Below are 25,707 nucleotides of genomic sequence, written 5' to 3'. Positions count from 1 at the left end.
TTGATTGAATCCAAATATACTGACGTGCGTGAGCAATCTGCCAAGCTTGTGGATATTTCCTTTATACCCTTCGATATTACTTATGAATTTATTATCCGTCGCTCTATGGGGTATACCTAGCATCAACTCCAAAGCCTTTTGGAGGTCGTCGCAGTTTTCGCCTAGTCGGGTCGAATATTTCACCAGCTCCTGCATAATAAGAGAGAAAAAAAAAATCATTCAAATATTCGTTCAAAGTTTTCATTCAATCAAAATTTTAATTCACAATATATATATATATATATAAATTTTTTTAGCTTCGAATTGTAATCTTTGATACTCGAAGAACAGAAACAATTTTATATATTCGGAAAAATTTGTACAAAGCTTTTTCGATTTCGTAGACGAACGAATTTTCATTTCTTTTTTTTTTAACTTTCAAAAATTAGAAAGCAAAATTCTTGGATATTCGGATATTTCATATATTTGGACGAATGGGCACAATTTTTTTCCCCCCTTTTTTCGTTCGATATTCAGAAAATTTATATAAAGCTTTTTCGATTTCGTAGACGAACGAATTTTCATTTCTTTTTTTTCCAAACTTTCAAAAATTAGAAAGCAAAATTCTTGGATATTCGGATATTTTATTATGGGTACAATTTTTTCCCCTCCTTTTTTCATTCGATAAATTTCACGTGCAATTTTTCTATGACAGGGAGGCGACGGGGAAGATAACGCGTCGCGAGGATGACCCGTTTTTAGCTCGCTAAATCTGTACGGCGCCCACTCGTTTCCACACACTACGACGAAATTCTGCGGCATTGCAACCACACCACGGCGAACTTTGTATCTTCCCTTGATCTATATATCCACTCTATGTCATCGTGGAAGTAAAACGATGCCATTCGGGTCGATCGAAAAGATCGAAGTCGCGAAAACGAGATATTCTCGAAACATTTTTGATGAAACTTTCTTTTTCTTTATCGTAAATCGATCACTTTTTCTTTAATTCCACTTTTATTTAATAAGGGTAAAAATTTGAAATCGAATTCGAAGGAATTTTGAAAAGATCGTACCGATCGTACCAAGTTTATGCTAATAAGTTTCGTTCCGTTTCAGCGCCTCTCGTCATCTTTATGTTCCGGGCAACCGGCCCAGACTGATTTTGTGGCTAAGCCAAAGGTTTACAGGTAAGAAAGCGTAAGATCATATGTACCATCGAGCAATAACAACGGTCGTTATCGATCACGTGCAATCTATTTCTTCCTCCATCATTCCTCTCGCAATCCTCTCGAATGCGAACATGGCCGGCCGGGTTGGGTCATCCACTTCCATTTTATTTTGTTGACGAGCTCTTCTGTTTACGAGCTTTCGACGAAATTTCGAGGATGGCGATAATTAATCGCGGGGAATTCGTTTTTCAAGGTGAACCGGGAAGTATTCTGGCGCCGAGCTAATTTTAACCAACAGAATGAAATTTCGGCACGGATGTAGGTCACGTGCGCGTTGTACGGGTCACGCCATTGGCGACAAATTTTTTTCCCCTCCTCAAATATTCTTTCTCCTTGAATAATGTATCTTTTTTTTTTCTTTTTTTTTTAAGAGGAAAGATAAAACAAACGCTTGTAATTTTCGGAAAATGAAGGAAAACGAACAATAGAGAAAATAACGGAAGGAGAAATCTCGCTACACGTGACGTTAGGAATTCAATGATTCACTTTCTATTCTATTGTTACGACAGAACGAGGAAAATAGAGGATGACAGCTGAGTTCTTTTGGCTGATTTCCGTTGTTCGATCGTTTGTCAAAACGAGATCTCTTGCACAATTCAAGTAATATTATTACTGAAACTTTATCGAGTTGTGCCGTTTAAAAGAGGGAGAGGAGCTTGTCAATTCTCACCAATTATCGATAAATTCGTCGATAATCAGATGTACGATAATCTTACATATATAAATCATTGTGCGAATGGTTTCAAAGCGATATCGCGGCGCGCATAGCAAGCATCCGACGCCCTATTAAATTTCAGCGGCAACTTAACACGAAAATTAGCGATGCGGGTGGTTCGTGCACAACCGTCGTGCTGGAATGCTTTCAAAAGATACGCCACGTTGTATTTCTGTCATAACACCCTTGAAATGTATTTTCGATCTGGATTCGCGGCAGTGCATTAACAATTTTCCACGATCGACCGTGAGATTTCGCAAAGAACTCGAAAACAGACGATTATTACCTTGAGCAGGAGCTGGTAGTCGTTTATGCGTTGTATCGGAAGCTTCAAGTGTTCCGATAGGCTTTTGTCGTCACGGAGAGTCTGGCTCAGTTCCTGTAACGAATTTCTCCATTAATTTTCTTTAAAAATTAAAAGAAAAAGGAATCTTTTCTTCTCCGCGTGAAAAATTGTTTACTCGAAAAATTATTATTCCTCGCGTTCGTTTTTTAAACAAACGGTAAAATAAATGGTTTCTAAAGAATTAGAATTCGGCTCGGATGCAGAGATATATGTTTCCTCGGAGGAAGGAGTGGAAATAGAAAGCCAACTGAAATTTGGCTACTGGAATTTCCTACAATAGAATAGCGAATTGTTTCAACGCCGTAATTTGACACCAGGATGAAGAGACGCGTATTTTTGGATACGACTGGATGTTCCACGCAACTATTTCTCTATTCTATTAATTTACACGAATCTGATACCGTGAATTGTCGCGGCGTATAAGGGAAGGGAGTGTATTAACGATAATATTCATTCGTGTATATCATATTCAAATTGATAATTCAATCAACTCTATTCAGCATCGAATGATACTCTTCGACTTACGTGCCTCCTATATATCTAAGATTCCAAGATTCACATAATCCGTCACCATTTTATTATTCACTGTCACCAGCCATATCATATCGTTAAATTGATTTTCACAGAAGAGGTAGAAATAATAAAAGCAAAAACAATTGAATATACAATAATCGAGCCTAAATGAAGTATATCCAATATTCAGAGATGGCAAATCGAAGCAATATTTGCGGATATATGATCGAAACGATACAACTTGCACTTGGAAAAAAGAGAATGATCGAGGAGGAAGGGTTGGCGCACCTTAGCGGAAGCGAAGGGTGGGTAAACACCGTTGTTCGTGTTTCGAGTCGTTGGTTCGAAGAGGACACCGTGACTGATCGACACCAGACTGGACCCAGGTCTCTGCTCTTCCGCCGATTCTCTTCCTCGAGGGGGATCCACAGTCGGTGGTTACCGAAAAACACTAGTCGGGAGACCAATACGGCCACGGCTATACTTAGACGCCGGACGAACTCGTGGACTGACCACGCACAAAAACAACGCGTACGTAAGTTCTATGAATCTTGGATAGCTTTTGCTTCGTCCTTTTCAGAAATAAGAAAGAAAATGGGAGAAAGGATGTGGGAAGATCTCGCCTATTTCACATGGAAACTCTTTCGTCCACGCTAAAAAGTCCTAGTCAAATCGTTCGATTCATTTTCTTTTTTTACAATTATTAAAGATGTTGAAAATTGATATTAAATCGATTTCAAACGCATTATCTTAATTATAACGAGTTTATTATTGGAGAGTTTATTACTATTTCTTTTTTCATTTTTAATTGAAGAGTAGTAAGACAAATTTATCGACGAGGTGAAAGAACTCGTGCTCTTGCATTAAAATGAAACGAACATGTTAGATCGTCCATAACTCTTACTTCTCAAATTTAATGGAAAATACAGGTATATCTCGGATATCAAACCTGATCTTGGACATGGCTTGGATGGTAATAAACGTAAATTGAAGAGGACGCGTGGACAGGTACGGATGTCGTAAATACGAGTAATCTACGAGAAGTTCTAATGCATCTAAAGACATCTCGCTTTGAAATTGGAGGTGTTTTCGGCAAGGTATATATCGTGCGATCTAATTTTAATCTCATTAAATGAATATACGATACTTATATCTCGCAGTTATTTTTTGAGTCAAGTTTCCAGAAATAACGAGACGAATCACGAAGAAAAATTCGAGCAACAGTCACTTGAAATAATAAAATATTCTAATACGTATCTCGACCGCCTACGCTTTCCGTCGTTTTATCTTTTGCTAATCCAATTTTCTAAAATTTGGATTAAAAGATTTACCTTCGTTTTCAACATTAATATACCACATAAACTTATATATATTAATATATATAATCCTCATTGCGAAATGATCCATTTAACTTAATTAAACTATCGATGCTTTCGTCAAGAAAAAAAATTCAAAAGCATCCCAATTTGAATTTGGAAGGAAGAACGGGGCACGATTCGAAGATCCATCGGGTCGAAGCGGTACAGCTGAGACAGCTTGGATCGTATGCTTCGTTTTTTCTGCGAAGAATGATTACGCTTGCTGCTGTCATCGCGTAATGACAGCAATCGTGACGTCGTCAACCGATAACGCGGCCGGCTTTCTTCCTTTTCTTTTCGTAGCACGCGAGACTATCGTGCATAAGTAAGAGGAGCGAAAGATGTTCCGTCCGTCAAGAATAAACCAAGCTATTTCGAGGGCTGGACAGACGCCCGTTTACTCCCGCTTGTTACGTAATTGCGAAATTTCCTTCGATTCATGCAAACGGATCTCTCAGTCATGGAAAATCCTCGAACTCTCTCTCACGATTTGCATCTTTTATATATGTATATATGTATATATACACATATATACAAATAATCGTTGAAAGAATAATTATCTAGGGGAAAAAAAGAAAGAAAAGAAAAAAAAATGAAAAATATAATGACAGGTTCTATTAATAATATTTATGGTATTATTAACGGAGAGTTTAGTTCTTGAAATGCGTAGAATTATGTATAGAACAAGTTCAATTATCATATGAAAATTGTGTTTGGAACAATCCCGCCACTTTATTATCAGACGTTGGTGTGTCGAGAATCTAAACTACAAATACACGATGGGCAGAAATCTTTCTTACCATCCCAATGGTTCTCTTCTCTGTAAATCGAACCTCTACTTTTTACTCCGTTAGTAAAATCGAGCGAAGAATCAAGATAATTTTTTTCTTCCTCTAATTATTATTTAATCAAACGACTAACCTCAAAGTATTCTCGTACCACATCGTTCATCTGGAGGAACTCCTGGGCCGCCGGTTCGTCTCTGCAATAGGCCACGTGTTTGTCGAAGTCTCTTTCCTGTAACAACGAGTGTACGATTTAAATATAAAATATATCTGAATGAAAATCTGTGCGCGAACGAACTTACCAATCGTAGAAAAGTTTTTCCAAGCATTCGTGGTTGATCCGCGTAGTACTTAACACCCTCGATCAACACCCTGCCGAACGATCTAAGTAAGGTTCCGATTAATTTTCACGCTAAAAACACACCATGCCTACGTGCTGAAGACTGCATCCTTCGTGGTTTCAATTTTTTTTTCCACGCGACACATGTATGGGTGCAACATTTAAATAAGTTACGACCATTAATTTCGTCGAATGAATTATTACACCATTATAATCCGCATCTATGCTGATTATTAATCCACGTGAAGTTATATATATATAAAAAAAAGAAATGGGAGATCGTGAATTATGATTAATTAATATCGAGGGAACGAAACATGTCAAAAGATATTTTATATTCTACTTGAGGCAGTAAAGGGTAAAAAATCGAAAACTTTTTAAAAATGATCAGAGACAATCATTCAGTGAAATCATTCTTCCTCGTATTAGTTTCTATCTATATCATAATGAAACGCTCTACTTAAAAATATATTTTAATCACATTTCAAATATCTCTTTAAAACGATACTCATTTTTAGTGAAATCGTTCTTCTTTACGTTGTCTGTTGTCCGACTATGAATGAAGTATTCCACTTAAAAATTACATATATAATAAATACCACTTTTTCTCTTTGGAAGAATGAATTTATATTGGTACGAAGTAAATCGAAGCGTGCTCATAGAATGATGGTGGTATAGGGGGATTTTTAAGCGATACTTTTGCCTTGTATTAAAACATATAGTGATATTAAACACGAAACACACGATCACACAAAGTACGCCTCGTTATCGGACTTACTGTTGCTCACACATCATCATTTCGCTGAAGAGAGAATAATGTATTTGATGTGGTATTTAATGGTGTCGCGCGTGTGTGTGTGTGTGTGTTTTTTTCTTTTTTTTTTCTTTTTCTCATCTCGATTCTAACGAAGAACATCTTATTGCGATTTTCTTTTTCTGAATGGACAACAACAATAATAAAACAAAGCACGTTGATTTGTGGATTAAAATAACTCGTTGATTTATAATCGAGAATCGAGAATTTGTTTTTGTATGTAAAAAAATAGTATTTTCGTGTAGGGTACTCTTTTCTTCTCGCGTAAAGTATCTCGCGAAAATGTGTCGCAGTGAATTTCTCCTCTTCTCTAAACCCGTTTCACCGAGCATACGTACGTATTGTGGAAATCGGCGATCTGCTTCAGATTCGTGAAGATGATGTCCTTGTTGTCCCGCACGATTCTTGGAACATCCGGATTGTCGAGCGGTTTTAAGTAACGTTCAACGACCTGTTGAAGGTCTCTGCCAAATTCTTCCTCGGTCTCGACCAGTTCTTTCACTACCGCCCTACGAACATTCACGATCAACGCACGATGGATTAAAGGAGAAAACGTTTTAACGAAGGAAGAAATGAGAAAAAGTAGCTCACTCTCTTCGATACTGCGAGTCCTCCGGTCGATGTCCAAGCGCTGACTCCTCGCTGAGGGCGGTTTGCATCAAGATGGACATGGGCAGCCATCCTTCCCTTGAGTCGACTGTACGAACGTACACCCTGTGGAAAAGAATGTTTTCCTTGTGAAACAGATACTATTTTTTCTTTTTTTTAATAGTCTAGATTAAAGTATATTCACAGAAGAAGTGCTTTATATAAAGCGAAGAAGAACAATCGAATATTTAATTTATAGAAGGAATGGTTGCAACAATGAATTTCATTTTTATAAATAATTTATTTCTGCGATTAATTAAAATATTCATTTCTTTTCGTTTTATCTCCAATGGGGGGTATGAATGAAACTATTAAAACGCATCGGATTAATTGTCCAGCGAGTTGTAAATTGCAGATTCAAACCAGACGTATATTTTCATCGCTTGTAATATAATTGGATCGCTTTAAATGGTACTGAAAAATTCAAGGTCTGAGCTAGGGCCTTGACATAGACGCCAACAAATTTTGCGTTTTGTTGAATGAACCACGAATATGCATCCTGAATCCTGTTGTCTTAGTCACTAAATTCAAATATAACTTTCCACACCGCCCACATATACCTTTATATCTATCTATTCTTTATAATGTAAGGTGTATTTTCATTCGTAGAGAATCTTCTCTAATTAATCATCATCCTCATCGCAAGTATAGACCCAAGATTTCCAAACGAATCCTCTCTGTATATAAAATGAAAACTTAGCAACGATGTATAATTATTATAGATTTACATCTTTATCTCTTCGTACGAATATTTATAAAGGATCGATTCGAAATAGACAGGATGCTTTTTTCCCTTGATAATAAAGTAATGCAAAGTTTTGAGCAAAGTTTTGAAAAAAAAAAATTAAAATTATATCACCAATATATTTCTTACAACTTTTGATTGAGTCACCGATTTTATCGAAATGTTAGAAAATCCAACAGATACAATTGTTTTCACAATGTTTCAGACAGTAGTAAATAATTCGTAATCCATTGAACGAAATGTTTGCCAAAATGGCAAATCAAATTTTCAGCCTGAACCTCACCTTCACGCGAGCTTATTTTCAGAGCTGGCTGGTATTTCACCTTTCTTGGAATCAACCAAACCATGCCACGCGTTGTTCACTGCATTATGCAATTGAGATTTATTTCGTCGTGACATTTAACGTCGAATAGACAATATTTTTCTCGAAAAATCTCGATAATCTTCGTGCATATACCTGAGAACAATATATATATATATATATATTCTTTCGACGAAATCATAAAAGTCTTGGAACAGAAACAGATTGCAAACAGATTTTTTTCGAAACGATCGACAATTCCTTCTCCTATTGATCATTTATTAGAACATTGTACGTCGACTTCGAACTTATTCTGGCCGACGGCCAGTCACCCTTTTGGACGTATTATCGTTTTTCAAGACACTTATAAACGTTCCATCTTCGTTAACTTCGTCATAAATCATCGTTATTTGTATGATTCGAACGAACCAAGACATCGGTTGCGATTGTACTAACCTGTATTAAGTATAATATCAGGAATAATATTGGATCGTTTAAATTTTATGGGTCAAGAATACTTTGGATGATTAATCTAATCATCCACAATATTTCCACTCCACAGGTGAACTCTTGAGAAACTGCAATGCTTGCGAAATTTTTATTTTAAAGAATTTTGGCTTTCGGTTTGCAATCGAAAATTTTAACGATAATCCCGCAATTATTGTTCTTCAAACTTGGAAATCGACGATTTTTTTATTTTCTATACCTTAAAATTCTGTCATTATTATTTCCCCTTTCAATCCAATCACTTCATCGAAGAGTTTACACAGAATTCTTATGAAACATTTCTTTGAACAATTTTTATTTCAATATAAAAATCTAAAGGCCTTAACTTTGTGATACAAGAATCAACTTTGAATCAACAGTAATGGCAACAGGAAACGAAGTGTTCAAATGAACGTTAAACAATCTGCAGCCTGTGATATCGTAATCATTTGAACAAGCATTTTCGTGCAGGAGATGAGATACGACGAGTTCATTGGCTCTGTCGTTGCAATATTTCGTACGCGGATTTAATTCCCTTCACGCTCTTTTGCGGAGAACTTCCGGTTTTCACGCGTTTCACGATTCTTGTCACCAACCCAGTTTGACCCTCGAATACTTTTCGTTGAGATTTAGAGGCTGGCCGTTCGTAAATGTACGAATTATGTCGTGCAGCTTGGATAAATGGGAGAGCAACGAGTTTCGCTTAGAATCCAATGAGTGGCCGTTGAAGAAACGTGATTTATCGAACGAATATGCACCTGGCGAATATATTTCGACCAATGAGGAATGGCGATGACGCGTCCTTGGCGTTCGAAGTTCATTCCAATTCAATTCAAAACCGACGATTTTTGTGGAAAATTCTTCCCTTTCCCTCTCTTCTGATTCTGAATTCGTTTTATCACCTTTTTATCCCTCTAAATATTTCTATCCCACACCCTCTAACTTAAAACTATTCATATCAAAGTGAATATGAACGATAGAAAAATTCAACAATCTCCTTTTTACAAATACACAATGCTAATTTCTGATCAATTCAATTTTTCCAAATTTGTCCAATGACTCATGGCGCACGTTACATTACCTCTGGAAATTGGTGTCCGAGGGAGACCTCGAGACATTTCTAGCACGGGGATCTGCATGCTTTCGACGCGGTCGTACCGACAACTTGTGCCACGCGGCGGAATTGTCCAATACCTCTCCAACATCACCGATCTCCAGATCAGGATCCAACTTGATCTTCCTACAACATCGGTTCAACCGTCTTCCAATCTGTATCTTTCCTTTCTTTTTTCCCTGCCCCCCTCTTATCCATCGACGCCATTACACTTGGAGGCCTCATGCAGACTAAACATCATTCTCCTCTAATCGAAGCGAGTTAGCGCGCGTCTCGTTAAAAGCGAGATGTTGCAGGGTCGTTGCAGGCATTCGCGGTTTTTCTTTGTTACTCGGTTTGTTCGGGGTATTTATAGCGCAACAAGAAAAGTTAGATTCAAGATCGCATTTCCACCAAACACGTTCCAGATTATTTTATCCTCCGCGTCCATTGTCGAATAATCGAAATTTTCCATTTGTCATTCCATTTATTCACCAAAACCAAAGAGGCGAGGGAAAGAGGCGAGGGAATACGCGTAAAAATATCGCCGCGAAAATAAGCAGAGGGAACAACACACGTCGTCCACCAACACCGATCTTTCACCGTTTGACACCAAGATTGAACGCGCACCTCCTCGTGTTCTGCCTTCGAAATGCGTTCCTATTAATACGTGTGTCCGATGCATTCTTTTTTTCGAAAGTAAAATTTCCCAAATGCAATTTTCTTTATGTTTACTCGAAAATTCAATTCAGTATCCGTTCGCGTTTCAAAGAGTAAATTAACGCACACTGTTTTTACGGTCAATTTGCTTAAGCTTTTTAACAGTTTTCTCGCTGTTGTGAGTCGGGTTAAGAGAAAGCTTGCGATCCAATGCATGCAAGCGTAATTTAAGCGTAATTTAAACACCATCGGTTGATCGGTTCTTCCTCCTTTATTAATTAATTAGAACGAGGCAAAGAAGTTTATCCGAAGTGACAGATCGCACACGGTATCGGCATCGTTTGAACGCGTTAAACTCTATATACGACAAGCAGCGATGATTATTTTAGGCCGGGCGCACGTTGCGCACACGGAAATAGATTTTAAACGCGAACGAACGCAACGCGAAGTCAACGTTCCGAACGATCGCGCGAAATTTGTTTGGCCTCCGGATTTATGAAGCTGGAAGGAAGACGAAGAAGACGCTTTTACTTGGCTGGATCGTTTTTCGTTTCGTGAAAAGTTTCAACTTCTCACGATTCTTTTTAAAAAAATTGTAACGCGAGGATAATTTGACGAATGAAAAAAAAAGAAGAATAAAAAATTTCTCCCGTGATCGAATTTTTCGTTCAGAAATATTTTTTCCACGTCCTCTAATTTTCTCAAGATGTTCGAAAAAGAACCTGTTTTCCGATCCTCGACAAGGGATTTCATCAGAACTGTTGAGAAAGTTATGATACACTGTTCAAAGATGAGGTGAGGGTAATTTAATGGAAACAGTAAAGATTTTAAAAACAGATCGAGAGAAAAATGATTGTAAAAATTGTGATTTCGTTGCTTACTTGGCTGGATCGGCATATTCAAGCGCCTCGACTATATCGCCGATGCTCACGGAGAATCCATCGGTCTCGTTCTTGTAGTCTTTCACCACGATATAATTGTCCAATGATTTCTGCAACAGGCCAATTTCAAAGGATTTACGAAATGGCAACGAGTGTTTTCGCTGATGGTTTCGATATGTTTCTGGTCTGCAAGATATTTCGAGGATTACGAAGGATATCTGTTCTCGATGGAAGAGTAAACTTTCGGGCGATCGTTTCTTCGACTCGAAATTACAGCCGTGGAGAACTCGTGGATATTTGTAAAATACGATATCGTTACATATATAATATATAAAATGAACCTGTTGCGAAAGGAGATAGAAAAAAAGAGGCTTTTGTTAACGCTCGATCTTAAGCAAGAAATCACATAAGCCAAGCAACTATATCCGACAAGGAAATCCTACTATGTTACTATTGCTATTGAATCAACTTAATCCCTCTACGAATCTAAAATTTAACATCTACGCAATACTGAATTTTTATCTATCGTTTTTTTTTACGTTACCCGCTCGCAGCTATGGTCTTGGAAGTTGGTCAATCTCCTCAGACTCGGTGTATTCTCTCTGCTACCGAAAGATCTGTCGGACCTCGACAACACGACACCGTTACAATCCTGTTTCGTGTAAGTGGGAAATCCATCGAGGCTACTGGCCATCGAGATAGTGCCAGTGAACGTGGACATTTCGGCGTCCACCTCCTCTTCTCTCGCGACGGGGCAACAGTACATGGAAAATCGATGCGCGGTCGGTCGAGCGAGTTGGAGCGCGGAGAAGACGTGGAGCGGCTCGAAATGATGAATTCCATCCTCGTCGAGGACGGTGTACGCAACTTCGCCGGTTAGAACCGATCTCGAGGCCTCCCTGGGCACCACGGCCTGAAGACCTTGCTTCAGGATCATAAAGATGGCGGACGGTTTGTGATTCCTTCTCAGGAGGAACTCCTCCATGGCCAGACTGTTGTCGGAGCGAAGAAGAACCGAGGGTACGTCGGCGGACGACTGAAGGGGGCCTTCTTCGGGGACTATCATGAGGGCTGCGCTCTCTCTGACGAGAGTTCTCAATCGTGGGTCGGTCCTGGCCAATTCCGGATCGCTGCACAATTGAGTGAGGGCGTTCATGAAGGGTGGCCTCTCCTCGGCTAATTTCCTCATCACCGTCAACCGCTTCAGAACGTCCAACGTCACTCTGTCGCTGGCCAACGCCCGGGTCGATTTCTCGTCGCTGATCACCGCCAACAAGCTGCTCGCGATGCTGGACATACCCAGAGCCCTTGCCAGTCCAACTGCCTGAAGAAGCATCTCTCGAACGTTTCCTCCCTCGTTGTCGTTTAACAATTCCTGAACGTGGATCTCGCTCGTTTCCCTGACCGCGTGCACGATCGCCTTGTGAACGGTCTCCGCCGCTTCCCTCTCCGTAACGATACTCGACACCTCCTCCGATACTTTTTGAAGAACTCGAGAAACCAGTTCCGGATCGTTTCTCGACACCGTCCTGAAAGCGGGCCCGATCAAATCCTTCCCGTATTCCTCTTCGAGAACCATGGACAATCTGTCGAGAACTACGTCTTCTCTCAAAGGTTGGCTGATCAAAGTGGATCTCAGGATATCCACTTTGTTGCTGGTCTTATTGTCTATCAAGTCTAGAAGGGCGGATCGACACAGATCGCTCCGGTTTTGGGGGACGAGAAGTATCCGCAGTATCTCTTCCACAGACACCTCGATGCTGTTGGTGCTCCTTTGTCGTAGAAGGACGTTGAAAGCTTCACCGATGGACGAGTAAACGAGATCTTTTCGTTTCGCATCGTTCCCGTTTTCCTCCGGCTGATTGACAATCGCCAAAATAGCGCTGGCCAACGCTACCCTCACCGTGTCTTTCAACCATTCCGTGTTCTCGTCGTCCCTCTCCTCGTCGCTCGCCTTATCATTATTCCCACACGAGGAATATTCGCCACCGTTGACCAACCTCGATTCCACGTGATTCTCCTCCAACCGTTGCTCCTGCTGAACCACGATGTTTTTCGCCAATTGGGCCACCGTCGACACTATCTGCGCCATTTTCACCGCGGTCACACCGTGCAAACCGAGTTTCTCCGCCATAACGAGAGCCTGCTCCAGGGCCACCGCCTTTGGATCCACGTCCACGTCAACGGCGGGCAGATCGGCGATCGCCTTTCTTCCCACGGACAGACCTGCCTCGGACAATTGTCTGAGCATCCTGGCGTCTATGCTACTCTCCCCCTGATGCTGAACGTCCGCATTGTAATTCAGATACCGTGGCCTCAACAGTCGCAATTCTTCGGGGGTGACCTCGAATCCTTGGACGGAGAATTCCACCTCGCCTTCGGGCGTGTCGGTCAAGTCTGGGGCCACGAAACGGGGCCCCTCCTCGGTCTGGACTATCTGGCCGGGCACAAAGGTCACCCCCTGCTCCCCAGACTCGACCACTCGGCCCGGTACGAACCTGGGCCCCTCTGGAGTGTCCACCACTTGGCCAGGCACGAATCTGGACCCCTCGTCGTCCGTGGAGATCACCTGGCCGGGGATGAACGTGGGCCCTGCTTTGGTCTCGACGATCTGGCCGGGTACGAAGCGTGGCCCGTCGCCCGTCTCCACGGTTTGGCCCGGGACGAATTTCGCCCCCGTCCTCGTCTCCACCATCTGGCCGGGCACGAATTTCGGCCCTGTCCTCGTGTCGATCACCTGGCCGGGCACGAACTGTTCACCCGTCTCCGTCATCACTATCTGACCGGGTAGAAAACCCTCGTCCGTCATCACACCTGGCACGAATCGAGGACCGTCCTTCCCTCCTCTCACCAATTGGCCCGGGACGATCCTCTTCCCTTCCGGCAACCGTTTCTTCTCGGACTCGGGATAAAATTCCACTCCTCTCTCCGTCTGCACCATGTGACCGAAAATCTCGCTCTGTTGAATCGAAACGTTCACGGTCTTCGGGTCGATGGGCATTCCGGTCGGGCCGGCGTCGTAGAACACGACCTCGTCGAACGTGGTCGCCGCCGCGAACTCGATACCGTTCTCCGTTATCCTCGTTTTACCCGGAAGAAATTTTTCCCCGACCGGCGTCCTGACCACTTGACCCTCCACGAACTTTTGACCTTTCGGGGTGTCCAACGTCATACCTGGAACGAACACCGACCTGCCCCCTTCGGCCTCCCTGATCACACCGGGCATGAAGTAACTTTCGCCCGAGTCGGAGGCCACGTATTGTCCAGGGACGAATTGCGGCCCTTGGCACGTTGGAATCGTCTGGCCGGGGACGAATCTCGTCTCCCCCGTGGAAGTTTCGATCGTTTGTCCAGGGACGAAGTCCCACGTCTCTCCGCTCTTCACGCTTTGGCCAGGGACGAACACCTGCTCGCCTCGATGGTCGGTTATGGTTTGGCCGGGCACGAATCTGGGCCCATCTGGGGTGTGTATCGTTTGGCCGGGAACGAAGGTGCCGTCGTCGGCCACTTGGCCAGCGACGAACTTGGGCCCATCGTCGGTCAACACGGTCTGACCTTGAACGAATCTCACCCCCTCGCTCGTGTGGAACGTTTGACCCTGAACGAATCGGTGGCCCAGCTCCGTGGCCAGCGTTTGGCCAGCTACGAATACAGGTGTCTCCGTTCCATCCTCCTCCCTCGAGTTCAATATCTGCCCAGGGACGAGAATCGGCCCCTCGGGAGTGTTCACGGTCAGGCCGGGGACGAACGCAGGGCCCCGAGGCGTTTGCAACGTTTGGCCGGGCACGAAAACGGGCCCGTTCGGCGTCTCGACCGTCTGCCCGGTGATGAACCTCTGCGCCGATTTTATATCCAATTTCAAACCTTTGATCTTGTGCATCGTCGCCACCTTACCCGTCCCCAGCCTCTCCACCACCTCTGGAATCTCCTCCGCTCTGGGCAATCGTTCCAACGCCCTCTCCCCAGCTTTCGCGAGTTTCGCGTTCACCTCGGCCACCTCCGTCAAATCGTTAGCGGGAATATCGCGTATGGCCGATTGGAGGGCAGCGTCGGGCTCTACTCTCAACGGAGCGAACGGTTTCACGATCGATATCGCCTCGAATCCGGCCGTGCTGTCCGAGACGGGGCTGGTGCACGAACCCGTTGCGCCGCACGCCACGACTCGAGGCTTCACCTGGACGGGGTCGGGCAGTTTGTCGACGATCGGTCGCACGAGGGGCTCGGACTTGTCCCGGAACGTGTTCCAGTCCAACGTCTCCGGGAGGGATCTCTCGGCTCCGTTCAAAGGGCTCGCGACGGAAATGAAGTCGCACGCCCTGCTCCTCGCCTGTTCCAAGTTCACGTGCCTCCACGTCTCCTCCTTCGTCTCTTCCCTCACGGTGCGAAGTTTCAATTGCTTCGCTGCCCGCCTCATCTCCTCCTCCTCCTCCTCCTCCGCGGCCCTCTCCTTCTCCTCGAAGATCTTTCTCGCGTGGCTCAACCCGCCCTGCCGTTTCCTCTTCCCCCGTATCTTCCTAGCCTCCGCCTCCACCCTCTCCCTCTCCTTCACCACCTCCTGACTCGGCCCCAACCCGTCGTAAAGATTCTCGAAATCCTTCAAATCCTTGAAATCAACGGAAACGTTCTTCCCTTGCTTCAACCTGAACAGGACTGTGTCGCAGTCCCTGGACAGCATCACGTCCTTCACGTCCCCGTCTCTCACCGCGGCCTCCAGTCTCGACGGGAACACGAGGCTGCATCTCCTCTCCTCCACCGTGTACACGAACTTGGATTGCTCCTCGTCGTGCGGGGGATGTTTCGTGCTCAACAAATCTCTCAGAGCTCTCTGCTGCTCCCCCTCCCCTTCCAGCACTGGGAACACGTAGCGATAATCCTTGAGGACCACGTGCCTCTTCTTCTCGCCTAGAACGTAGCCGGCCGTGTAATGATGCGGCCCCAGCCCGGAAGCGTTCGTTATCCGGCATCTCGACTTGTCGTGGGCGTGAACGCCCAACAGAACTGGAATGTAATGATGAGTGGGCAGACCGTAAGATTTGCCGGTTATACGGCAGAAACGTTTCGCGTCAGCCGGGCTGATGGGTGGCAACAGGGGAAAGTAGTTCGGTTTGGGGAGTCCCCTGCTTCTCCCTGTTATCCTGCAAAACGACATTGTTCGTCCCCACCTCGATGGAGGAACTTCTTCAAAAAGACCCGTCTATTCGATTTATCCCTCGTTTTATACGTTCTTCCTACTCTTTTCGCGTGCTTTTTCTTTTCTTTTCTTTTTTTTTGGTCAAGATTCAAGAATATTTATATACACAGTTTGATGTCGTCGATTTCGCGCGTGTGGACAAGAACCTCGTCGTTTCTTGCTAAAAGCTTGGCATCCCATCCACGACAACCAAGGATTCCTCCGTTTGATCGTTCAATCGCGGCTTCCTCTTGGCGTTCATCTCGCGATCAATCAACGCGTTCAATGTCGACGAGCGAATCGAGATCCCCTCGCGTTGTCTTCTCCACTCCATAATTCGCTCGCAACGAATCCTCTCGTCTCCGGCAATCATGAATGCAGTTCTCTCTCTTTCTTTCTCTCTCTTCTTTCCACTCGAAACCACCCAAGAAAAATTTCCACGTTGACGTTTTTAAAAAGCTCTCCCAAGTTTCCTTGCCAATGAAATAATGATCACGAGATGTGCTTTGTTTTTCCCCTCCCCTCTGTTTCCACTTTCCGAACAGAGCTTCTTAAAATAAAGAGTATCCACGTTACGAGATCTCGAAGAGTTCGATCTTCTTCCTGATTCGTGTCTGGCCTGTCACGACGATCAGAAAAGTGAAGAACAATCCTTAAGCATCGTCACCGGATCCTTATTGTTTTCACCGTAATTTCTCTTCTCTACGTTTCGTTTTCATCGTGTGCGCTCGTTAAAAAAGTGTTTCGTCGAACTCGAACCCAGTCTCTCTCTCTCTTTCTCTCTCTCGTGCCGACACGGAGAGGCACGGTTTATTTTTACGTACGGGATGCCTACCAGGATTCCGTGGGAGCTGCTCGTTCGTCGTCTCGTCCCCTGGTAGTCGGCCAATTCGGTGATTTCCTCGTCGTGGAAAAGAATCTCTCTTTTTTCTTTTTTTTTTCTTTTTTTTGTTTTCACGACGCGGACGAGTCCACCAAAATGGAATTCACTTTCTCTCGATCAGGTACAGGCAAGGATTTTTGACTCGCTTCTATCCGATAGACGATTTCCAGATCGCCAGATAATTTTTCGAGTGGAGAAAATTTTTGATAAATTATAATTCGCTCGTGTTCGATCGTGCAACTTATTTCGCGATATATTAACGAGACCGCGTCAATCATTGAGTAGCGTCTTTCTTCTTTCGGTTCTTCTTCAAAGAAGAGGCCCATTAAACGGCGAGTCGTTTTTATCCATCTACCTATTTGTCTTCCCCGCCGCTATTTCCACCTCGTCACTTTCACCAACCGATCCTCACCAACCACCATCTATTTTCACGTCGGTGCACTGCACACGTCCTCGATATATCGGTTGTCAGACAACGAGGAAACCGTGATCCGTCGGTTGCGTACACTTCAGAGCAGAGAAACGAGAAGAGGAATAATCTCGAAGAAACGTGGATAGATTGCGTTATACCAAAATTTTTCTTTAAATTATCGCGTATATCTTTATCCATTTATTTATCATCTCGAAGGATCCTGGACAATCGTCGAGCTTGGACAAGTCGAAGATCTCGATGACAATGTTCGAGGAAGCTCGATGCCAACTGATTTTCTTCAAATTCCGCGATTTCGTTCCGCGTTTCCACGTGCTCCATCCATCACCCGTTCACCACCATCCACGTTTTGTTCTCGTTCGTCGGGAGATAAATTTCCCTTAACCCGATTCCATCTCACTGCCCGACACCAGACTCGCGTGTCATGCCGTGCAGAGTTTCCCTTTCGGCGCTGTCCCTCTACGAAAAGCGTATTGCGATACGCGGCGAACGCCAGACTAGCCGGTGTACCAAGTGGCTAAGAGCCGTTTGCGCGACGAGTCTCTCGGCTCCCCACGACCAGAAATAGCCACCCTTCTTACACTTCTCCAACACATCTTTAGAACACGCGAGCCGAGGTGCGAGCGTCGAGGGTGTGAGCGCGAGCGCCACGGTTAACGCGACATCCTCACTTTTCCCGCCTCAACCAGGGGAATCCCCTCCGAAGGGAGAATCCCCTAGTTTCGAGAGCCCTAATTTGAAGGGGAAGTGTGGAGCCAAGAGGAGAGAGATTCGAAAGTGATTCTGAGATAATCGGATTTGAGATCGAGTCAAATTCGAAATTGATAAAAGTGTCTAGAAATGAGTGTCTAGTTCCCCTCTAAAATCCTTTGCTTTCTCGCTGGAAAAGCAAAATAAGGGGGGAGAAAGTGGAGTGTTGGTATGGGACGGGTTTGCAATGGTTTATTTGACAAACAAGCAGGGAAAAGGGCAATGTTGTTGCGGGTTATTTAAAGCGATCCGATTGTTGCCACGAACGCCTACCGCAGGCCCAATTTCTTTCTTTAGGACCGATTGCGTCATTATTTGATATAAATCGCGCCGCATTTCGAGCTGGTACCGCATGAGAAATACTATTCTCGCGACCTACTTACTCGGCCACGATATGAAATATCGTTCGGCCGATTCGATCGTCTAAAATTATCGAGACGCGCCGTGAAAATATTGTTTCGTGCGAATTTTAAGAAAGAAAAAAAAAAGAAGAGGGGAAAAAAAACGAGTTAAAACGATTATTCGTTTGTGATACGTTACAAATTGGCTTTGGTATTCCTCGAAACAATGGGATATTGCTTGGCGATAAATACTACGGGTATACGAGTTTATTTATTTCGACGCGATTCTCGGGCGACACGAGTGATGTATCGTGCGCGATAAATTAGCCGCGTGCAGGTGTCAGAAATGCAATTTGCGAAAGATGAATAAGGCACCTGTTACCATTTTTCAGCGGCGCCCGATTCGAGTTCGATGTGATCGAGTGGTTGGATCGCTTCCTCTCGAAATTTTTGCCACGTAAATTCGTAAACGAGCGAGGATTGTTTCGACAGGAAGTGCCAACCGAATCTAAACAACATTTGCCTCTTGAAAAGTATTAAAAACGATAGACTTTGACGCGCGGTACAAGATGATGAATATTTCGGATGAATTTATGACGACACGATACGGAGGAAGAGGATATCGTTCGGACAGAAGACGTTTTCGAAAGAAAAAAAAAAAAAATAAAATAAAATGGAAACGTGAGAGAATAGTAACAATATACGCGCCGCAGAGCAGAAATTGCTTCGTTCCGATTGTTAATTTTCTAACGACTATTTGCCAACCCCATGACAATATTTATGGTCAAAAACGAACAGGAAACGACAATGTTGCTGTGGACGAAATAGCGATGATTCATGCAAAATGGTGTCTGAAACGAATCTATATAGATACTCGTTTAAAAAAAGATTCCATCTGGAGTGAAAAATCAAAAATCTATCTCTATAGTTTCTCTTTGGAAATTAATTAATTAAAATATCTCGTTATAAGCTAAAATTATAATTCTTTTCTAAAAAAAAGAAAAGCGGAAGAACATCTTTCAAATCTTTTTCCAAAATTTGCCATTTTACGTTCTATACTGTAACAGATGCAAAATATCGTTCAGAAATCATTTTGTTCGCGAGGATTTACGATAACACTTGAACTTGCAGCCAGACAATAATTGGACGTTTCAAGGTTGATGGTGATTTACGAGAAAAGCGCTCGTGTCGTCGAATTTTGGCCGATTTCGCGACAATAATTTATTCGAAGATGATAAGATATTTTAACTCGAGATCCGTTATAAAAATCGAACAAATTTCACTTATATTTCATAACGAGTTACGCTCGTTTCAGAACATTTTATAATTAGATATTAGCTTCTGCGAAAAAGAGTGAAACTCTTCAAAAAATTGATTTCGAACGTTTGACACAATCGATTCGATCAAAGATTCGAGTTTACTCAAATTTCTCTTGTTGAAGTAAAGCAACGCAACAAACTTTCTATTGGCACACGATTGACGAATTTGTCTTAATCTACGATTTTGATGATCTGCCAAAGTCTTCGCTGGACGAAGCCTAAGCGTGTCAACGCCACCGCGTGATTCATTGGATCCGCATTCGATAGAGGGAATTGTCTATGACTTCTATCACGTTCTTATATTATTAAATTGGATTTATATGACGGTCGAGAGCGAGGAATATGATCGTGCATAAATCATACATAAATGAAAGAATAACGACAAGATCAACTAGATTTGGATTGAGTTAGGTTTGATAGAATTATCGAATTATTTAAACGAGATTGCAAATGAAGTCACCTTGAAAACGATTCTATTTCCAAGATTTGATTCCTATAAAGCGATTGCGATATAAAATGCCACTGATAGATATTTTCTACAAAGCACCGATTTAACATTTGATTTATGATTAAAGAAAAGCCAATTCTAAATATAACTCGATCTATGGACCATTAGGATTCTTTGGATATATGTCAATTGTCTGCTTCAACGACTGTTCATTCGGTGAACTTCATACTTTAGAACATGCGAAATGAACTGATGAGTGGTGTATTTTCAGAATCAAGCGATATTTGATATTTCCTTTATACGATTTATCTTTAAAACGATTTAAAAAAAAATTTTTTTTTGAAAACAAGTACATCAGTAACTGCTTTTCTAACGATGATACAATTTTCATCGATGGAGAAGTTTCGTTCAGACAGATCTGAATCAATGGGATTCTTTTTTTAGGATTTATAATATTCATTTCATTCTGATAAAAATGAACGAATTCGAAACAATTTCCTTTACGCATAACACATCTAAACGTATTAGATAAGTTTTGTGGCTCATCAGAATCCGAGCAAATAACCGACACTTTCTCCACGAGTCAGGCGATGAACGATCACTGGCACGAACCTTCTCTATTTTGATGTACTGCCAAAACTTCTAGAACGCAAACCAGACCAGATTTTCATTTCAAAGATCTATCGTGAAAAAAAGGGGGAAACCTAGGAAAGAAATGAAAGTTTGCTTTAAAGAACCCCCGCGATTAGATCAATAAAACCGAAATTTCCAAAAAGCTAAATTCCACAGAAAATTATCAGAATTCCAAAAATAACACGAAGAATTATTTAAAAAAACTTCTACACTGAAAATTCCTACGCTTTCTGCATCTTTCTTCCGTACATTCTAATGCAATTCTCAACACATCTCAACGCTTACTACAATGATTCCAAATATCCTCTTCGTTTAACTCATATTATTTTTTTCCATTCATCATTACGATCGCAATTCGCATCGTGTCATCGAATCGCGTCTTCCTTTGTTAGCGTATCAACTGCAAAGAAATGGTCGCAAATATCCTTTCGATACGAAAGAATCCCAAACGTTTTGTAATTAATTAATGCCTAATTAAGGATGGAAACGAGACGTTTCGGAATCAAGTGGCATGCGCAGCATTAGCCAGGAGCGGCTAATGTTAACAGAACCCCCTTCCAGGAAGTGTGAAACACCGACAGAATGTGTTTCGTATAAATCATGTCGGTCGCAGGAGGCTTGGTGAGAAAAAAAGAATCCGTCCGGCTGAATTAAGGGATGAGGAGCCACAGTCGAGGAGAAAAGGGGCCGATGCAAGGGGAGAGGGAGGTGATCGTCGAGAAGAATGAGAGACGTGTTCGTGCATTGCGGGAGTAGTTGGAATGGCAGTGAGTTCTTGGTTGTCTTCAGTCTTTGGCATCGAACCAGATATTCTATCTACCTTCGTGGTGCGCCTTGGTTTTAGTTTAATTTAGATGGTGGTATCGTGACGTAACGTATTTAGCGTGGAGGCATATAACGTCTTGTTAGTTGCTGTTTAGCCAATTACTCAAAAACGTTTGATGTTTCGCCCTTTATTTGTACTGTTCCCTTTGAGGACCAGCGTTTAATGAGCATGTAATAACGCTATATTGTCCTATGCGCGTCCATGTGTCATTTTAATAGAAGGAAGAAGCTTCGAATAATAAGGGGGAAATGGTTGTTATTCTCTGTGAGATCGTTGTCATCGATTAAACTTTGGACGCGTACGTGTACGTTTGAAATGAAATATTTCTTTATTGGATAAAGGATTTGAAACTTACCCTCCCTGATGATTGGATCGTGACTCCCTCTCGCCTGATGACTCGAGTTACTTCCGTTGAAATTTCTGGACAGAGATATTTCAAGTTTAAATATGAATTATTAATCTTGAAATTTTTTAGTATACAATTGGTTAGGTAACTTGCCTTGTTTCGTTTTGGACGTAATTGAATTATTGGAAGCCATTGCAGGGAATTCCACATTACACCATCATTCTAGAAAATGAGAATAATGAAAAATGTTTTAAATTCTTGGTATCGTAGAAACACTTTTAGTTTTTAAATTTACAATTTGAACTAGGTGCTGCCATCTTATTTTAAACGTCTGCGATTCAAATATCAGATTTCAGTAAAGAGGAAAACTCTTTTTTGATCAGTAGGTAACTTATCGACTTCGTAAAACTATTTTTAATCGAATAATTTTCATCTTTGCTAACCATCTTATATTAATAAAATAATTTTTAGAACCAATTTTATGATCAAATTCAATAACGATCAAACAAATATAATCTTTACTTTCGCTACTTTATCATCAAAACTCATTATCAAAGAAACGAACATTTTAACAAAGCTCAATCAAATTTACTTCATCTTCTTACACGCATATATATATACACAATTTACTTTAAACTATTCAAACACAAACAATATATCATATAACTATCACATTCTTGCTCAAGATATTTTCTCACTACTCTCGTGCATGCAAAGGAATTCGAATCATGTATCACGCCTGCGCACTGAATAGTACGCAATTTCACTTTAGCGCGCAATTTTGATTCCCTATTTTTACTTCACTATTTAAAGAAAATGCACAAATTAATGAAACATTATGAAAAATTATCGTGAAATCTTAGAAAATTTTTAATATTCACAACTTAACAATGATATTATTGGCACGCGTAATATAGATGCCATTTTGCGCGGTAAATTTAAATATTCCAGCAAAAGCGTAATGGTCATTTCGATGTTTCGATCGATTTTATGGGAGATAAATTGAACGTTATACGTAGATGGTTAAAGTGGCGTCGGTGGATCAACCTTTAGTTTAAGCGAAATCTATTTCCGACACGCGGCACCCGTATTCGTTCGTCTGATTGGCTGGCCACCTAGTACCGCACACTGTTGGCCGCATTTTCTTGTATTTCGCCGCTAATCGGGTCACTTCCGCCATTGATTTTCGACGTTGAAATCTACGCGGTAGTGAAGTAAAGTCACGAACAAATAAATTGTGCGCCAGACGCTTTGCATCGTTTCATACAACTCGATCGAGGAAGTATTATCGTGATAAACAATCTGAATCGATCGAGCTTTGATGCTAACTATTTAAAATATACTTGCTTCGTGAATTTAACCGAATGGGATACGTAAATTACGCAATATCGTAAATTTCATTGAATTAAATTGAAAATAATAAAAACAACGATCATATAAAATATTCATCGGTGATCACATTTGTGGATAAATTTTTTTTACTAGAGAATTTCGCATAGATACAAGTTATTTTCCACTTTCTTTTTATTTATTTATTTATTTTTAATAATCATAAGAACAATTTTTAAGAAAGAGATGGAGAAGACATGGTAAACATTACGCCACCTCGAGGAGCAATCCATCGTCTTTGGTGCCATCAAATGAAAATAAACTTGTTCTGCTAATCCAATTAAATCGATATCGTATAGACCAGATTGAATTCTTTTTTTAGAACTCGAAATAGTTCAGAAGAGGAAACCCACGTATTTTACAATCGATATTCCGCGTGTAATATAATAAAACAAAAAAAATCAAATCATCAAATTCTACGATTTAATTGGACGAAGAGAAAAAATTGAAATTAAATCCATTCGAATATATCGATTTGCAAATATTTAATAAAGAAAATTGCAATGTGCTGCGGCAACTTGTTGTACCTCGACTATAAGCTATAACGCAGTCAGATATTTCGAGTCGCACCTTGAGCTCCCTTCCTCGCATACATTTAGTCATCTTTCCGCAAAGCTAAAAACTTGGCCTTCATTCTACTGGATCGCGATTCATGGATCGTGGATCACCGTGCCAAAGAAATAACGCAGTTATTTTACGAGAAACGTAACACGAAATTTCATTTCATCGATGAATTTCACGATTCATTTGATGGATCGGAATCATAATGGTGTCATTATCCTGCCAAGAAGAATGTCACGTTTTGGCCTCTAGTCACGACATAATTTTATTTCCCTTTTGAAAAATTTAAATAGAAAATAGAAAAAAAAAATAAATAAATAAAACTGAAATAAACTAACTAATATATTTCGTTTCTAATTAGATTGCAATAATTTTGTTTAAACGAAAATAGAAAGAGAATAAGAAGAGATGAAGCTCGATTAACAAAGAATTAATATCAATACGTTGTTTCTCGAAACAGTTGTTCATTGATTAAGAATAACGAGGGGTATATTGAGTAAAAGATGAATCCAGGATTTTGTACAAGTATTTGCTTTTTTCGCAAGATATTTCGAGAAAACAATCAGTTATTCGAGCGCGACAAGACTATTAATCATCAAAGTTCTCGCGATAATCAGATAGAAGATTTGTTACACCCTGTCTCTATGCTTCCGCATGGTTGGTTGACAGCATTTCATATCTGTCATCGAGGCGACAGCTCGTCGACGATAAGACGAAATTCATTTCATATGCATAAATATCATAATTCCTTCCTTTCTCTATCTCTATCTCTCACGAGAATCGAAGACGAAGAATCAAAATTAATCTCTTTTTGTTCCGTGGACGGCAAATTCATCCTTAAACGTATCCTTTCTATTCCGATCGATCATTGATCAATCAGAAAAATATTTCCCGTAAAAGTGCAAACGATAATTACACTTTACAACGTTACTTCCCCCCTAAAAAGTTGAACGGATCAACGGATGATCCGATCATCTATAGATCAGCCAAAGTTAGGCGCTTGTGCAAATTTCATAACATACCGATCACGTAGAAGCTTCTCAATTTTTCCATCTCCCATCACTCAAAACTGTCGGCGTTTTTTTCAATCACCTGAAAACTCGTCTACGAACTCGTTTCCCGAAATAATCGGTGAAAAATCAGCAAACGCATAAGCAAGTTCGCCTAAGACCGGCCAGGGCCTCGACGAACGCGAATCTGTCCGACGACGGCGAAAAGGAGGCACCAACCTTTCGTCCACCTTTCGAGAGGGCAAAAGAGAAAGGAAAAAAAGAGAAAAGAAACGAGAAAAAGTCGCCGACTGCAACCCGGCGAAGTTCGGGGGTTTCTTCTAACGAGTTAGAAGTCGAAGCCAACACGCCGTGTGCCGCCCGAACGCGAGATCGACACTTGCACAACACTCACGAAAATAGCACGACGACGAGCTGACACGACGGGCAGAAAGAACGGAAGAGGAAAGGAACGGAACGTAGGTAGGAAAAATAAGCGATGGTGGAAAATGTTAGACGGACTCACCTCCAGCCAAACACGTACAGAGTGGTCCCTCGAAATTTTGGTTGGCCGATATTTGAGGAGAGGAGAGAAGAAAAGAATATATAACGCGGCCCTTGCGTTACACTCGTTGCTCGATCACCGTTGGCCTTTTAATATCGCGATTGGGATCGATGGGTCGGTCACTGGATATATCGTACACCACTTTGCGCTCGGAATCCCCG

General features: G+C 41.8%; 1 protein-coding gene across 15 annotated transcripts in view; it reads right to left on the bottom strand.

Annotated features, from left to right (window-relative positions):
• LOC107996580 (obscurin) overlaps positions 1–17,838 on the bottom strand; it is a 35,440-nt gene extending 17,602 nt beyond the window's left edge. For 10 of the 15 annotated variants that reach the window (XM_062074636.1, XM_017054701.3, XM_062074644.1 and 7 more), the window contains exons 1-9: positions 11,441–17,838; positions 10,897–11,006; positions 9,344–9,502; positions 6,674–6,796; positions 6,421–6,591; positions 5,231–5,312; positions 5,065–5,160; positions 2,213–2,305; positions 25–189 (exon numbers count right to left, since the gene is read on the bottom strand). In XM_062074636.1, the coding sequence (XP_061930620.1) occupies positions 25–189; positions 2,213–2,305; positions 5,065–5,160; positions 5,231–5,312; positions 6,421–6,591; positions 6,674–6,796; positions 9,344–9,502; positions 10,897–11,006; positions 11,441–16,045 (5,604 nt within the window). In that variant the 5' untranslated portion in view covers positions 16,046–17,838. The remainder of the gene's footprint in view (positions 1–24; positions 190–2,212; positions 2,306–5,064; positions 5,161–5,230; positions 5,313–6,420; positions 6,592–6,673; positions 6,797–9,343; positions 9,503–10,896; positions 11,007–11,440) is intronic. The other 5 variants (XM_062074638.1, XM_017054702.3, XM_062074641.1 and 2 more) reach the window with 2 other exon arrangements.
• Positions 17,839–25,707: the final 7,869 nt, after the last annotated feature.

Source organism: Apis cerana, linkage group LG5 (genome assembly GCF_029169275.1).
Source record: "Apis cerana isolate GH-2021 linkage group LG5, AcerK_1.0, whole genome shotgun sequence".
Taxonomy (NCBI): domain Eukaryota; kingdom Metazoa; phylum Arthropoda; class Insecta; order Hymenoptera; family Apidae; genus Apis; species Apis cerana.
Note: the sequence above shows the minus strand (reverse complement) of the source record. Positions and strands in the feature narration are given on the sequence as shown.